The 16300-nt window shown below is 40.6% G+C and overlaps 1 protein-coding gene across 5 annotated transcripts in view; it reads left to right on the top strand.

Annotated features, from left to right (window-relative positions):
- Positions 1-387: 387 nt before the first annotated feature.
- CDC7 (cell division cycle 7) overlaps positions 388-16300 on the top strand; it is a 28430-nt gene continuing 12517 nt past the window's right edge. The window contains exons 1-9 of one of the 5 annotated variants that reach the window (XM_027838218.1): positions 725-923; positions 1238-1313; positions 1402-1584; positions 8818-8901; positions 10063-10198; positions 13747-13840; positions 13930-14072; positions 15018-15264; positions 15920-16015. In XM_027838218.1, coding sequence (XP_027694019.1) covers positions 1470-1584; positions 8818-8901; positions 10063-10198; positions 13747-13840; positions 13930-14072; positions 15018-15264; positions 15920-16015 — 915 coding nt within the window. In that variant the 5' untranslated portion in view covers positions 725-923; positions 1238-1313; positions 1402-1469. Of the gene's footprint in view, positions 470-724; positions 924-1237; positions 1314-1401; positions 1585-8817; positions 8902-10062; positions 10199-13746; positions 13841-13929; positions 14073-15017; positions 15265-15919; positions 16016-16300 lie in introns of those variants that run through there. The other 4 variants (XM_027838220.1, XM_027838216.1, XM_027838217.1 and 1 more) reach the window with 4 other exon arrangements.

The raw sequence follows: 16300 nt of genomic DNA, 5'->3' as shown, positions 1-16300 counted from the left end.
ATCCCTGAGAGACAGGTGCCATTATCATCCCCATTTTATGGATGAAGAAACTGAAGTTTAACTGAGGTTAAGTGACTTGCCCAGAGTCACCCAGCTAGATAAACTTCTTGTAGCCCTTCCAAATTGCCTGATAATGACCATTACTTTGTCTGATCATCCATTTATGAAAAAGGGATGAATCCTTTGCTAACACGAGTTCTTCTGTTCCAAGCTCCTGCTACTCTTTACCTTCATCCCTCCAGGGCTCCCTAGTACTTCTCAGCTATCAGGGAGAGGCCTTTCCCTAACCTCCCAATAGGGAGCGCTGAAGCGGGCCAATGCGCACGCGCGGCTGGAATCCGGTAGGGCCAGCGGCGAGGCGGGAAGGGGCCGCGCAGGCGCGCTTCGCCCCCCGGCTTGCTGAGGACAGTTTGGAATCGGTCGGTCGGGAATCCCGGACCCGGTGGGGGAAGTTGCACGGCCTCCGATCGTGAGTTTAGGGGGAGGCGGGAAGTGGCCCGTGGCTGGAGGCGCGGAGGGACCCCGGAGAGGGGAGGAATTAAGTCGGGGGCGCGCCGCGGAGTGTGGTCGCCTCCCCGCCCACCCCCTTTCCCTTCTGTCTGTCCGCCATCCTCGGTCCTCGGGCGGGAAAGCGACGCGCCTGCGTACTGGAGGGCGGCCCTCCCGGCGGCGGGCGGCGTGGGTGTATGCGCATGCGCGAGCGCGTGCGCGCTGGGGAGCCTGCACCGGCGGCTCATTCATTCCCATTGCCCTTCCTGTTCCTCTCGGACCCCACCCCGCGGGAGTGGAGCCGGACCGTAGACCCATGACCCCCGGGGCCTTCAGAAGTCGTAGAATTCAGGACCCTGCCACTTAGTACCCGTGTGACCTTGGGCAAGACGCGTCCTCACTTCAGGCCTCAGTTTCCTCATCTGTAAATTGAGGTAGGGGCCAGATGACCCCTGAGGCCCCTTCCAGTCCCTCTAGAGGAACGAGCCCCGCTTTTCTCCCGACCTGTCCCAACCGGGAGGATTGAAACCCCCCGTGTGACCTAGGGACAGTCTCTTCCTTTCTCCTGCCTCAGTTTCCTCATCTGTAAAATTGAGGGGCCCCAGATCCTGATCCAGTGACAGCTGACCCTCCTTTCCTGTGCACACTCGGGCACCAGTAGCCGCCGACAGCTGTTTTCACACACACACACACACACACTCTCTCTCTCTCTCTCTCTCTCTCTCTCTCTCTCACTCTTCGGACTTAGCCCCCTCCAGCTCCGATGCTGTCATTCTGTGAAAGCTAACCTTGGAAAGGACTCTTCCTTAATGGGACACCCGTTGGTAAGCCTCACACGCCTTCCCACGTCGGAGCTGGCTTGTTCCCGGAGTAGTCCAGAGAAGGATTTTAACTTCCTTTTGTCTCCTCCAGGTCACACCTGCCTGAAAGGCCTCTGTGGACATGGCCCTCTAGCTGGCCTTCGGATCCTGTCTGTTGTTATGGAGGCGTCTTTGGGAATTCAGCTGGATGAGCAACAGCCTCTGTCCCCGCTGCATGACCAGTTACAGACCGATGGCTCTTTTAAAAAATATGAGCAGAACTGCAGACTTACAGGTAAGCAGTTTCATGCCTCTGACTTGATGTTTAGTTTTCTCTTTAAGTTTGGAGTGGTGTGTTTATACAGTTGCATTAAAAAAATATGAGGAAAACTCTGTGGAGGCAGAATAACTCTTTGAGTTAGAAGAGACCAGAGAGGTTTTCTGTCCCAAACCTCTTGTTTTACATATGGAGAAGATAAGATCCTGGGAATTTAAGTAACCTGGTCCAGATCACAGGATCCTGGAACGGAGACTTGTTTACTACTTAGCAAAGTTCTAGAGTAGGGATTGGCAATCTACGGCCTGTGGGCCAAATCCAGCCCACTGATAATTTTTATGTGACCTAGAAGCTGAGAATGGAAAGCTCTCAGGCCATCTTAAAATAGGTGGGACTGAATTTGGCCCTCAGGCCATAGTTTGCTGACCAGTATCCTAGAACAGACTGTTTGGGTGCCTTAGAGTTTAGGCTTCCTGCTATACGGCTGCATTCTTTCTATCGTATTATGTACTGCTACATAAAATTCAGATTTATAAATGAAATGTAAGTAGGGCATCTTTATTTGCATAATAATTTGATTCTGATTTTAACAAAGATACCAAGATGTCTGTTAGCACTATTAAAAACCCTGTCTCATAATTTACATTATTAACTATTTCCTGTTGACAGTTAAATATAGAAGCTAGTCATATACTTCCCTCCATAACTATTATCTAGTTAACAAGTTATGTCATTTCTTTTATGTTGTTTCTTAGTAATGTTGTTTTTTATCATTTATGTTCGCAAACCTAGTTCTTGCGCTTGGATTTATCGCAATGACTTTTTGACAAGTCTAATTGCCTGTATCCCTCTGGCACACAGCAGCCAATTTAATGTTCCTAAAATACCACTTTCAGGTTAACTCTCCCCATTCAAAGATGGTTATCCCTTATTCTTACCTAGAAAACCCTCTAGTCTACTCACAGTTTATTGTGATCTAATATGTCCATCAAAGCTGAGTTTAAGACTATGAATCTTGCCTAATCATTGTAGCCCAGTGATCTTATCCTTCTTTTAATTTTTTTTATTAGGAACTTATTAAATACCCTAAAAAGCATTTTTATATGAATAGCAGAACACAGAAAGAATATATTTTCCCTTTACAGCTCTTTTTAAAATATATATATATATATATATAATTATAATAATTCTACACATTACTTTCAAAACTATCTGCTTGTCTACTTCTTTCTGAACTTCCTTGTGTTAGGTGGTAAAATGGATTGAGTGCTTGGCCTGGAGTCAGGAAGACCTGAGTTCAAATCCAGCCTCAGATACTACTAGTTGGGCAACCCAGACAAATCACTTAACCTTTATCTGCCTGTTTCTTCATCTGTAAAATGGGGATAATAATAGCACCTACCCTCCCATGGTTGTTGTGAGGATCAAATGAGATGATAATTATAAAGCATTTAACACAGTGTCTGATACATAAGAAGCACTATGTAAATGTTAGCTACTGTTATTGTTATTAATATTACGGAATATTAATCTCTCCACCAGGCCTTTCACGATCCTGACTGTAGTTTCTTAGTACTTCAATTGCTTCTTTCCAGATGTGTACAGTAATTTTTTCTTTGACATGGGAACTTTGGATTTTGATGTGAAACTCTGTGACATTCCTGGGGCTTTTCCTTTTGGTGTTCCTTTCAGGAGGTCATTGGTTCATTCTACTTTCACTTTGCCCTCTGGTTCTGATAGTTCTGAGCAGTTTTCAGATGATGTCTTGCGATATAGTGTCTAGGCTTTTTTTTTTTTTTTTAGTCATATTTTCGTTGATTCTTAAATTATCTTTCCTTGACCTGTTTTCCAGGTCAGTTGTTTTTGATATTAGATATCTGACATTTTCTTCTATTTTTGTGTTTGTTTTAATATTTTGTTTTATTTTGTTCTGTCTCCTGGAGTCAGTGATTTGTGTTTGGACTGTTCTAGTTAGTAGGAAATCTGTTACTTGGATAAGGTTTACCATTTTCTCTTCTAAGTATTTATTCTGTTTCAATATCTTTCCTCCAACACATAGTTCATTTTTAAAATCCCTTGCTTTGTTTCTTTTTTCTTTTTTTTTATTAATTTATTTTGATTTATCAACAACCACATCCGTAAGCTTTAGAGTTTTTAATTTTTCTCACCCTCCCTCCCCCCCTCCCCAAGACAGCTCACAATCTGATATAGGCTATACATATACATTCCTATTAAACATATTTTCACATTAGTGATGTTGTAAGGAAGAATTAGAACCAATAGGAGGAACCATCAGAAAGAGGAAACAAAACAAAAGAGAAGGAAAAAAAATACCAAATAGTATGCTTCGATCTGCATTCAAACTCCATAGTTCTTTCTTCTTTGTGGATAGCATTTTCCATCCTGAGACCTTTGGAGATGTCTTAGATCCTTGCATTGCTGAGAAGGGCTAGGTCTATCAACGTTAGTCATTGCACAATGTGGCTGTTACTGTGTGCAGTGTTCTCCTGGTTCTGCTCACTTCACTCAGCATCAATCCATACAAGTCTTTCCAGGTTTTTCTGAAGTCTGCCTGCTCATCATTTCTTATACCTTGCTTTATTTCTTCTAGTTGTTCTTGTAATCATAGTGGAAAATCTCTTTTTTCCTTTGAGTCACTGCTTGTAGTTGTTAGTGAAGTTATTTATTCATTCTTTTTGGAGATCTCTAGATTTATAACAATTACTTTTTTTGGTTGGTGTTTTCTTTGATTTCCCCACCTCTCCAGCTTGGCCAAGCTCTAGCCCCTGCTGAGCTTTTGGGTGGTATGGTTGGCCCTGCTTGGTCTCACCCTAGGCCCCTGCACTGATCTCCACTTCCTGGAATTCTGTCCCCCTGGATCATTGAGGTTTCTTTGGTTCTTTCTGGCCCTTTAAGGTATCTCAGACCACCTTAGAATACTGGGGACCTGGAGCTGCCCTCTAGAGTGACCTCTGGTCACTGCTGTTCCTCTAGCTTTCAAAGTCTCCACCCTAGGGGTTTCGTATCTCTTTGGGACTTCCTTGGAGTGCTCTTCTTTTCTTGCCCCCAGATACAGAGACGTTGTGTGTCTGGCCACACAACAGAATGCCCCAGCTCTCCAGGAGCTAACAGTCTAATGAAATCTGGGAGCAATCATGAGACTCTTTACTGGCCTGGTCACCCTCCTCTGGACTGTCCAAAATGTGGTAGTCAGCACTGAGCCCCGTCTTCTAGGTGAGCCTGTCCAGGGCCCAATGCAGCTATCTGGGATACCATGAAGCTTTTCTGCCATTAGATTTTTGCCTGCTGGATCCCCCCGGTGGTACTGGGAGCTTGTCACGTCCTTCTCAGACTAAGGGCTCCCACCTAGTATTAGCCAGTCAGTCATTAAGGATTGATCAGTGCTTGCTGAGTGCCATCTTTGTGCTAAGTGCTAGGAGTACAAGGAAAGGTAAACAAACCCAGCCCCTTCTCTCAAGTAGCTTATAATCTAATATGAAATTGATTTTTGGAGTCCAGTTGTAATGCTTGGTACTTTGCCCTAGAGTAGTTGTTAAAGTCAACTCCTACTTCTGACCCCTCCTGACAGTGTGACCTTGGGCAGGGGGCTTCAACTGTCAGTGCCCCCAGCCACTCTCGAAGACTCAGAGTTGCTGATTAGGTGCTGATCGGCAGTGGTAGAAGGGATTTCTTCATCAGCAAGTCCCTATGCCCAGGAAATTACAGGTCTTTGATCCAGTGACACTGGCCTCCTAGCTGTTCCTCAAGTGAGACTGTCCCTCATGGGTGGAGCAATGTTTCCTTCAAGTCCTACTTAAAATCCCATCTTCTATGGGAAGCATTGCCAACCCCTATTTATTCTAGTGTCTTCCCTCTTTTAATTATTTCCTACTTTTCCTGTATGGTTAGCTTGTTTATGAATATGTGTTTGCTTGTTGGCTCTCCCATTTGATTGGAAGCTCCTTGAGGGGAGAGGTTGTCTTTTGCCTCTGTATCCCTAGTGCTTAGCCCAGTACTTGGTACATAGCTGTTGCTTAAACAAATGTTTATTGATTGACTCACTGACATCTGCCAATTTTTTTAGTGCCCTTGAAGTAGTTTATCTGGGCCCTGTGATTTAAACTCAAGGACAGCTAGTGCTCTCAACTCCTCTTACTCATATTTATTCTGTCCTTTGGGGTCTCGAGATTGTTCTTCACAGAGAAAACAAGCAAAAAAAAAAAAAAAGAGTTGAGCAGTTATACCTTCTATATCTCAGCTTTTAACTTCAGTCCATGCCACATAGCAGCTTTACCCATTATTCTAGCGTCTTCTAATCCCTAACATAGCTTTAAAAAACAAACGAATACCTTTGTTCACCTTAGCATTCTTTGCTAAACTCAACTCTTTCTGTGCTTTAAGTACTATTGACAACATTGATAGGATGTTTCTAGGCTTTTATGTTCATCCTCTGTTATCTTGCTGCTGTCTTTGTTTTGTATCTTTTAAAAATTGAAGTTGGGGGGCAGTTAGGTGATGCAGTGAATACAGCACTGGCCCTGAAGTCAGGAGAACCTGAGTTCAAATCTGGCCTCAGACCAAACACTTGACACTTACTAGCTGTGTGACCCTGGGCAAGTCACTTAACTACAATTGCAAGGGGCCCCCCCATTTAAATTGGTCAGTGAAGTTTCCCATCCATATATACATATATACATATATATACATACATATACATATATGTGTGTGTGTGTATATATATATATTGGGGGGGGGGGACTAGGCAATGCGGTTAAGTGACTTGCCCAGGGTCACACAGCTAGTAAATGTTATGTGTCTGAGGCCGCATTTGAACTCAGGTCCTTCAGAATCCAGGGCCAGTGCTCTATCCACTGCACCACCTAGCTTCCCCCCAATCCATCTATATTGATATTTTTAGATGAATATACCTTTTCCCCAACATTGTCTTCAGAATTGCATTTCCAATCCCTTTCTGTCCCTCCTAGGCTGGCTTCCCCTGTGGAATTTTGGGCCTTGGCATCCTAATTATCCTTTCTCTGAACTCTTTGAAAACTGCTTTCCCAAAATCTAGAGTGCATGCCAGACTCTTCCTAGCTTTCCTCTCACCAATTCTAAGGTAAGCAAGGGCCTTGGTTTCCAGGGTTTCCATTATTTTTACTTTAGCCTGAAGTTCTTCCTTATTGGTCAGAATCAAATCTAGAACCAATCTGCTTTGTGGTTTCTCCACCTTTTGAAAGATGAAATAATCATTCAGGCAGGCCCAGAAAATACAGGCTTCTCTGTTTTTGACACAGTCAATCAGCTGGTCTTTATTACATACCTATTATGTGCTAGGCACTGTGTTAAGCACTGGAGAAAAATTAGCTAACATATAGGCTTTAACATGCTTTTGGCAAAGTACAGATATTATTTCATTTGGTCCTCGCAGCAATCCTGGGAGATAAGGTGCTATTATTTTCCCCATTTTACAGACTAAGGCTAAGTGTCTGAGGCAGGATTTCACCCCAGGTTTTCCTGACTCCAGGTGCATCACTTTATGCTGCCTAGACAAAGTTCCAGCAAATGTCTAGGTGATTGAAGTACATGCAGGTGTTGTCCTGGCTTTGTGCCAACCTTAGGGCATTTCTTAAACTTCCTTTCTGTTTATTCTCTCAGGCCAGGTGGTCTGGAGTAATTATTCAATGATAAGATCATATCCATTTCTGCTTCCATTTAATTTCTTTCCACTATGCCTTCCCCTTGGATTCCTAGGTTTTCTCCCATGAATATATCTTTTTAATGTACAACAGTACATGATTCCCCACCTTCTCACTGTCCTCTTCTTTTTGAATAAAAAAGGTAGCCTTACAGAATGATATAATCCATCAGGACTTAGGGATACTTCTATGGTGAATTTTCTGCCTTGCATTAGGAGCTCTAGTAACTTTGCCTGCTAAAAGGGTATTTTACTAGGGTGCTTTGTCTGAATCTCTCCTTCACCCATATCCCATTCTACCTTGTGTTCTCGTTATTTATTTAACCATCGTATTTTCCCTGTCAGATTAAAAGAGTTCCTCTGGTCCAAGAACTGTATTTTTTCCTTCTTCTGGGCACGGTGCCTTGAACATAATAAGTACTTGATATATTTTGTTGGATTGAATTCCTACGAGTTGTAATGCCGGCATGTCAGTGCTTGTGGAAGATTTTTTCCTTCAGTTATTTCCTATTTAGGACCCAAGTTTATTGTTTCTAGAACCACATAAAATGCTGCAGTACGCTTTTCAGTTCCCAATCTGAATGTTAGTAACACAGGGAATGCTCATATATTAGAGGTTGGCACATAGATCCCTTTGGCTTTGTGATCTGTAAAAGCCATGGTTTGTTTGTTAATATTACCTGCACTTCTGCTCCATTCTTCATGCTGAATCCTCTTGTCCCTGCATTCACCTTTGGCTACTCTACCAGCATATTAGGATTCTCTAAAATTGCGACCGGAGAATGGTTAGAGTGTTTCAAATGAGTGATACGTATCCTTGCTACTACCATTCTTTTGAACTCCAGAACCGCCATGACAACTTTAAAAGTTTTCTAGTTCTTGGGTCAAATATAACAGAAGGTCTCAAAATGTCTTTCTATGACATTCTTTCTTTACTTCTGCTAAAATTTTTCATTATATTGTAATTAGTGTAAAGGCCTTAAATTTCTTTAAAACCAACTTAGCAGTTTTTACAATGTACATTGCCTGGGAAATTTCTCAAGCTCCTCCTGAGCATTAGTGGTACTCATTGAAGGTGTCCATTGGGAATACCCTAAATGTGAATCTTTTCTGCATTTGAAAGAACTCATACATTTCAGGGAAAGAAGTTCAGTTTTCTAAGAATGTATTATGTCCTTGTCATGCCATCTAGTGATAAGAATACAAAATGTCCTTGGTCATTTGCTGACTTGAGTTCCTTTGTGCTAGATCCAAAGTAATGGTGTTGTGGTTATGTGTATATGATTAAAAAGTAGTTGAAATTAAAGTTGCGTAATTCTAAAACTGTAAATTTTGTATGAAAGTTCTACAGTCTGTGTAAGTTACATTTTGGTAAACATAAATTTATATAATTTCCAGTCAGTTTTGTAAACTGTTTTTTGTTGTGTGTATATCTAAGTGCTTGGGTTTTATGATTCATTTCACTGGCTTCTTTAACTTCAGGAAATATGTAGTAAATCTACTTTGGTTAATTGAGTGTGACTATAAATGCTTTCAAATGTTTATTTCTTCAACAGGGGTTGAAAAAGATATTGAGAAACTATATGAAGCAGTACCACAGCTCAGTAGTGTGTTTAAGATTGAGGACAAAATTGGAGAAGGTAGACCTGGGTCTAATTGAATTTTTAAAAAATGTTATTCCTATTTTTTTCTAATGTATATGTTTCTGATACCCACTATTTCTTGTTGAAGAAATTCCCTTTAATATTCCTTTTTAAATGTTAAGAAAATTAAGTTATATTATTAACTTTGACATAGTAACAAGTTTTTATTGTCACTTAGTTGAATTTTTGCTTAAAGGAATGGATATTGTCTGACTTTTAAGTTAAAATGAAGCACATTAAATATATGAAACTGAATTATATGTATTCTTTCAATGTACTCGTCCAGTACATTAATAAATACTCTCTGTTAATTCAAAATACAGAACTCTATTTAATATCCAAATATGTAAATGTCACAGAATTTTAAAAAAATTTCTTATTTATATGATACCCAAAATGATATAACAAAGGAAATCAAGTTTGTATAGTAGCAATAGGATAATGTTAGTAATTATTTTAAAAGATGCTGGGTGAATCAGGAAATCTACCTACAAGGAAAAGGGGATGGGCTGTGAATCAGTCTGGAAAGCAGATTTGAAAAGGGGTAAGAAAGTAAAAGGTGTGTTAATGAATGAAAAGGTGAAGAATAAAAACTTATTAACATGCTTATCCCATAAATGAATGGACTATATCAGGGGGCAAAGGTGGCAGGACTGTGGGATTAGAAAATGATAACATGATATCTGAAATTAGTTTCTAAATATTAGGGTAGAGAAGTCTGTTTAAAGGATTAGATTTTTAAAGGTTTCATTCTTAGTTTTGCCATCAGATGTGTGTGATTGTCTTTAGGGAAAAAAAATGAAAATATCCTAATTCATGAAACAAAATCAAATAATTAGAATGAAATGTTGGTGTTAACCCTGGAAATATTGATATGTATCTAGTCATACAGATTTGCAAAGGTTTATAGGAATGTATAGCACGTTCAAAAGCAATCTGAGGAAAGGAAGAATTTATGGAAATATGCCATATTTTACTTTACATTATACTTTATTGTAATCTGTTGATAGGCTCATTATTGATAAAAACAAACTTTAAAAACAGATCGCTTGTTATAACTTTGTGTACTTAAAATATTTTTTGCAATTTAGCATTTTAGTAGGGTTTTGTTATGCTTACAAAAATCAGATGCTAAAGATTTTTCAATACATTTCACAGGTACTTTCAGCTCTGTTTACTTGGCCACTGCACAGTTAAAAATGGGACCTGAAGAGAAAATTGCTCTGAAACACTTAATTCCCACAAGTCATCCTATAAGAATTGCTGCTGAACTCCAGTGTCTTACTGTGGCCGGGTGGGTAATTTAGAATATCCTTGGGTTACATTAACTGCAGTTTAGAAGTTTTTGAGTGGGCTACAACCAGGATGACCAGCAACCTGATCTCATCCATCCTTGGAGCTGGTGTCTTCGTGTCAAGTTTGCCTCCTTGCACAGTCATCATTGACTTTTGCAGTGATAGATCTTGATTCTGAGCCTTTCAAAGAGGGTTAAACATGGCTTTAATGGTCACTGACCTTTTTTTCCCTTGAAGCTAGAATTAATAAATCATACATTATTTTAAAATGATGAAATCATAACTCTAAATTCTTATTTACTTCTAGTGGATCGTTTTGCCTCCACCTTTGCCGTAGGAAATGGGCTGTCTGCCAGATCTTTCTCTTCACCTGACCTCATAGTTGCCTGTGCTTCAAGTCTCTCTCCTTCCTTTCCTAGCATACTTTAGTCTCTCCCCTCACCCTTTCAAACATGTATGGATCTTCTTATCATGAAACAGTATTTGTTTGATCCTGACATCCACTTTCTTAACATCGTTTCTTGAATTAGTGACTTAAATCCCCTGCGTCTGTTTCTTTATTACACTTCTCCTTCTGTGTGTGTCCTGGCTTTCAGCCTTGCCGCTGTACTGATCCTCTTCTCAAAAGTCACATCCAGAGCAGCTTTCTGGCCAAGTCTTTTTTTCAGCTGTCATTCTCCATGACGCTTCTACTTCTTTCAACATTGTTAATCACTGGATCCTTCTGGTAATTCTTCCCATGGCTTCAGTGTTGCAGTGTCTTAGTTTTCCCATTTCTCCTGCCAGTCTTCTTTTGATTGCTCTTCTTTTTCTTGCCCCTTAATGAAAGATATCCATAAAGGCACTCTGCCATAGAGGACCTGTTCTCATAATTTAATTATCAAAACTCTGTGCAAATCTGTGTCTTCAGCCCTGACCTCTCATCCAGTATCTCCCAACTGTCCAGTGGATATTTCCATGGGATAGCCTTCTAACACTTTAAACTCACCATATCTGACACTGAACTAAAAATCTTTTCATCTTCAAATTGGTATCCTTTCCTGACTTTTCTTTCATTCACAACACTATTCCCCAAGTCATCCAGGATAAAGCAGGAGAAGTCATCTTTGAGTCTCCTCTCTACTTTCAGTATTTGATTTATGAATGAGGTTGTGGCTCTTCCTCTTTCCGAAGCACAGCTTTCTTTTCATTTCCACTGTATCCCTAACCCTCTTTACTTTACACCCAAATTCCTTTGTAACTGGCCTTCCTGCCCCCAGTATTTTTGTTCTCCAGTTCATTGCACATATTACCACCAAATTAACTTTGCTAGAGCATACTTTCACTCGGGTATCCCCTGGCTGGAAAACATTCATTGACTTTCCATTGTCTGTAGGATGAAAGTCTACATTCAGATGTACCCATATTCTGACCTCAGCCCATGTTTCTAACCTCAAGTCCTACTGTTGTCCGGTAGTGAATATTTGGGCCAGTATCTTCACTGTCTTTTTCTCCCGCCCGTACAAATCTCTCTCCTTTAAAAGAAAAAAAAAAGATTCTCCCTCTCTATCTCTCCAGCTCATCCCTTCTCTTTGAAACCTTTCCTCCGAGGACCTCAGAGACTGGGTAGTTCAACCTCTCTCTGAATAGGATTTTCTTCCACGGCATTCTTGACAGATTGTCAGCCGCCCTCTGTTGGGAGACTGTTGTTGAGACAGCAGCCCAGGAAGCCTCATGCCATGTTAGCATGGTTTTCATTATTAGCAAGTTTTCCCTTCTGCTGAGCCTCAGTGTGCTTCTGTCGCCCCAGGTTCTGCCCTTTGAGACCAAGCAGAACATGTCTAGCTCCATGACATAGTTCTTTAAATACTTGAAGACAGTGATCAGCTGCTGGTGCAGAGGAGAAGCCTCTGAGATTACCTTCTTTTTGTTCCGTATATTTCTTGTAGGTGCCTAGTTATTTGCATATTGTCTCTCCCATTATATTGTGAGCTCCTTGAGGGCAGGGACTGTTTCTGCCTTTCTTTGTATCCCAGGTGTTCAGCACATTGTCTGACACATAGTAGGTACTTAATAAATGCTTCTTGACTTGATCTAGTCTCTTCTACTTTAATTATCTATTCCAGCTCTTTAACTGATCTTTACATAGCGTGGTTGCCAGTCCTCCTCGTAACATCCTAGTTGCCCTCTTCTGGGTGACATTCCAACTCGCCAGGACAGACAGGATGCATGATTCAGCAGTCTAGGTGTACCCTCCACCGCCGTGGATTATAGTTTCCCCATAATGCAGCAGCAGCCTTTAGAAGTTATCATGCCCCCCAAAACTCATCACCTGATAGACGACATAGCAGTAAGCCTCTGAGGTTATCTAGGTGTGTCCTCAGACAGTCGGCATACATCAGTCACTGGGTCCAACCTTGAAGCCTTTTCAGTTTGATAGGACTTCTCAGAGCTGATACACCAACAGGGTGACCTTCATCTGAAAATGAGGGCTCTGAATAGTGCTTTGGGACCTAAAATATGCCTTGAAGTACGCACGACACTCTAGATGTATTCTGACCATGTCCAGGCAATTTCTAGCCTCTTACTGCCTTAATTGAATTAGCAGTTGTGACTGCCTCTGTTTCTTTTCCATCATTTCCCTCCTTAATGTCCACATTCTGGCTTCATTTCTGTTACTCTCCCAGAACTGATGTGCTCAGAGTGGCCAAGTACTGCCTAGCTTGTCTACACTGATCCCTCAACCTTTAGTAGGTCTTCTCCACATAGCTTCTCTCCCTATTAGGTGGGAAGTTCTCTGAGACTGATCTTTCTTTCCCAGTCCCAAGTGTGTCTGTCACAGTGCTGTGTGCACGGTGAACAAGTGAGCCTTGAGAATCTAGGTTTTAAAATATTATACTTGAGTTGATAGTCTTTTAAATGCAAGTATTTGGATTTTGTAATTTATTTTCAATAGCTTTGTTAGCTTGTATCTTTCATACAGTTATTTCCAAAAGAAAAAAAAATTATTTTTATGGTATGGTTTACTATGAGAGGCTTTGGGGCATACGGAACTGTCCTTCAGTGAGGAAGACCTGGGTTCGAGTTCCAGCTGATAAGTGCTGCCTGTGGGACCCTAGCCAAGTTGTGTCACCTCCTGGTTCCTTGAGCAACTTTCTGAGCCTTGCATCGAAAAGAAGGCACTGCCCTGCCTCAGGAGGGAGCGTTTCCTCACACAGGGCTAGGCCCTATGATTTACTATAAGCTGCTAGTTGAGGATGGGAATTGGAAAGCTGAAGCGAGGAAGAAAGCATAGTGGGGTCAGTTGAAGTTATGAATAATTGACTTGTTAAGAGAGACATGGACACAGCACCTTGGTTTTAAGAGGGTAACGGTTCCATTAAATCCCAACCTTGGCCAGATCTTTATTGATAAAAGTTGAATGTCAGGTAACCTTGCATTGCCTAATACATTGTACTTATTATTTCAAGTTAGTCTTTAACCATAATTTATGCTTTAAAAAATTCTATTTCTAAACATCCAACAAGATTATACAGCATTCTGATTTTTCTTTGTATTTTTCCTCTAGGGGGCAAGATAATGTCATGGGAGTTAAGTATTGCTTTAGAAAAAATGATCATGTAGTTATTGCAATGCCATATCTGGAACATGAATCCTTTTTGGTGAGTCTTAGGGTTCCTTATGTTTAAACAATTTGATTTTTAAATGGAGAATAATCATTTAATTATATTTCTTAAAACCTGTGTTTCAGGAAATTTTGAATTCTCTTTCCTTTCAAGAGGTTCGAGAATATATGTTTAATCTTTTTAAAGCTTTGAGACGCATTCATCAGTTTGGGATTGTCCATCGAGACGTCAAGCCCAGCAACTTCTTATATAACAGGCGTCTTAAAAAGTGAGTGTGTAAAGTGACCAGATGATGCACAAATGTTTGTCAGGATGTCCCATGTGGTGGGCTCTGACCTTCTAGGTAAAGAAGCTCTGTAAAAGTAGTGGAGACATGTTGCCTTTGAAAATGCTTGTTGAAAACTTAACGAGAAAACAAAGTTGTTGCAGTGAAACAGTTTGTATCTATAAAGGGAATTATCTGTTATCCTCAAAGCAATAAAAAACAATTTAAGAAGAAACAACTCCAGTGTTCAAAACTGGATTTAATGGTAAATAATGCATTATTAGATTGGCAAGAGTTTCAACTTGGGGCTTATTTTTTGTTTATTTTATTGATGCTGACTTTGGCTGGGTGTGCGTATGTTACAATCTGCACATGTTTCTGTGTGTTGATAAATGTATGTGATTATCATAACACATTGTTTATGACAGCAAGGCTAGAACATTTCTCATTTGTGATTTTTGCATACATCTGACTTATTTTTTGCTGTTCTACTTTCTTTAATCAGAATCAGATTTAGCTTTTTGTGTAATTTTAGACTGAATATTTTTTAAGCTTGTTAACGTGGAAAGTTTCTGGTATGGCAGCAAGCTAGAAACCCTATGATTCTGCTGTTAGTATCAGGAAACAAAGGATCACACTGCCCCTTTTGTGCTTTCACTCCCAGGTTTGAAATTGAGAAAGACAGGTGGAAGAGCACGCTCCTGGAGCCCATCTTAGCAAAGGTTTCTGTCGTGTCTTATGATAGAATTCTTAACGCGATATTGCTAGGGAAGACTTTTTTCCCTCTTTTTTCAGGAAGGGAAATATGACCAGGTATTGATTACTTGATAGTGGCTTGATTCTTTATGGGTATGGTTTGTTGAACATTGATTAGTTCGTATTACTACTGACACTTCCATTGTTAAAGCCGTCGCAAAGCTGACCTGTTTGCCCAATTCTTTTTCGTAGGTATGCCTTAGTAGACTTTGGCTTGGCCCAAGGAACCCGTGACACAAAAGTAGAGCTACTCAAACTGGTCCAGTCGGAAGCCCAACAGGAAAGTTGCTCACAAAATAAAGCTCCCATAGTAATGGCAAACAAGGTTTCAGTGAGTGCCCCAGCACCAAAAGCGCTATCTCAATCATCCACTCAAACAGCTGTTAAAAGGCCCTACTCACACGCACAAATTCAGACTAAAGAAGGAAAAGATGGCAAGGTTCTACCCCTTTTTTTGTTTGTTTTTGATAATACTGTACTGTTTTTAAAGTGTATTTTTTTTTCATCCAACAGGGGGGGATATAACACTGAAACAATACTTGGTGATTATTTTACCTTTGGTATGTGTCTTCAACTGACAGCATTTTGATAAGATTTGTGGTGAATTATTTTTGTTATTTTATGATATTTGAGATTTAGCTCCCAGGTTTATAAACCACATTCTGGTCACGTGTATTAGGGTGCAAAGTCACATGTTTTCTGTATGAAACAGAAAATGCTTGATTTTTTTTCCTGCTTGCCGTAAAACAACATCGGGTAAGGATTCTCTTAAAGAGAAAACAGTCCTTGTAGCTAATGCAGAAAAGAACATTTCTCCAGTGTCTATCTCCATTTTAGCTGCACAGCAAAGTGTCACTGCCATGCAGAGGCTTTTACTCCTTCTTTGGGTCCACGTGGGGGCTGGGGTGTTGTCAGGGGTTAATGGCTTGTCCAGACTATTCTCTTCTTTCACAGAAGTATTTTGTTGCCTCAAAATGACTTGCTTGCAGCTGTTTTTGTTTGTCCCTTAACTCTTTCAAAACTATGGCAGAGGAAAGCTGGCAGAAAGTATTACAGATATAATCCTTATTGTCCTTTTTTTGTTGGTATTGTAGGAGGGATCTGTAGGCCTTTCTGTCCAGCGCTCTGTTTTGGGAGAAAGAAATTTCAATATACAAAGCTCCATTTCACATGAGAGCCCTGCCGCGAAAGTAAGTAATGCTGAACACTGAGTCACACACACAAACAGTTTAGGGACTTAGAACCTGCTGTCAGTAATTGGGGAAAAAGTTAGAATTTTGTTGTGCCCCAGAGATGGTTGCTTTGGTCATTTGGCCCGAGTTGCCAGCTCCCCAAATTTCTCTTGCATTTCACTCGTGAAGTGCTTCAGATGGTTTGGTGATTAACTGTTGCTTCAGTTAAAGTGAGGCTGCTTTCTTAATAGACCATGTTTGTATTGGGCACTAACTAGCTGCTCTTGATTGATTGATGGTACA

Source organism: Vombatus ursinus, unplaced genomic scaffold (assembly GCF_900497805.2).
Source record: "Vombatus ursinus unplaced genomic scaffold, bare-nosed wombat genome assembly UNPS02014825.1, whole genome shotgun sequence".
In the NCBI taxonomy this organism is placed as follows: domain Eukaryota; kingdom Metazoa; phylum Chordata; class Mammalia; order Diprotodontia; family Vombatidae; genus Vombatus; species Vombatus ursinus.
This window is presented reverse-complemented; position numbering and strand designations above follow the sequence as displayed.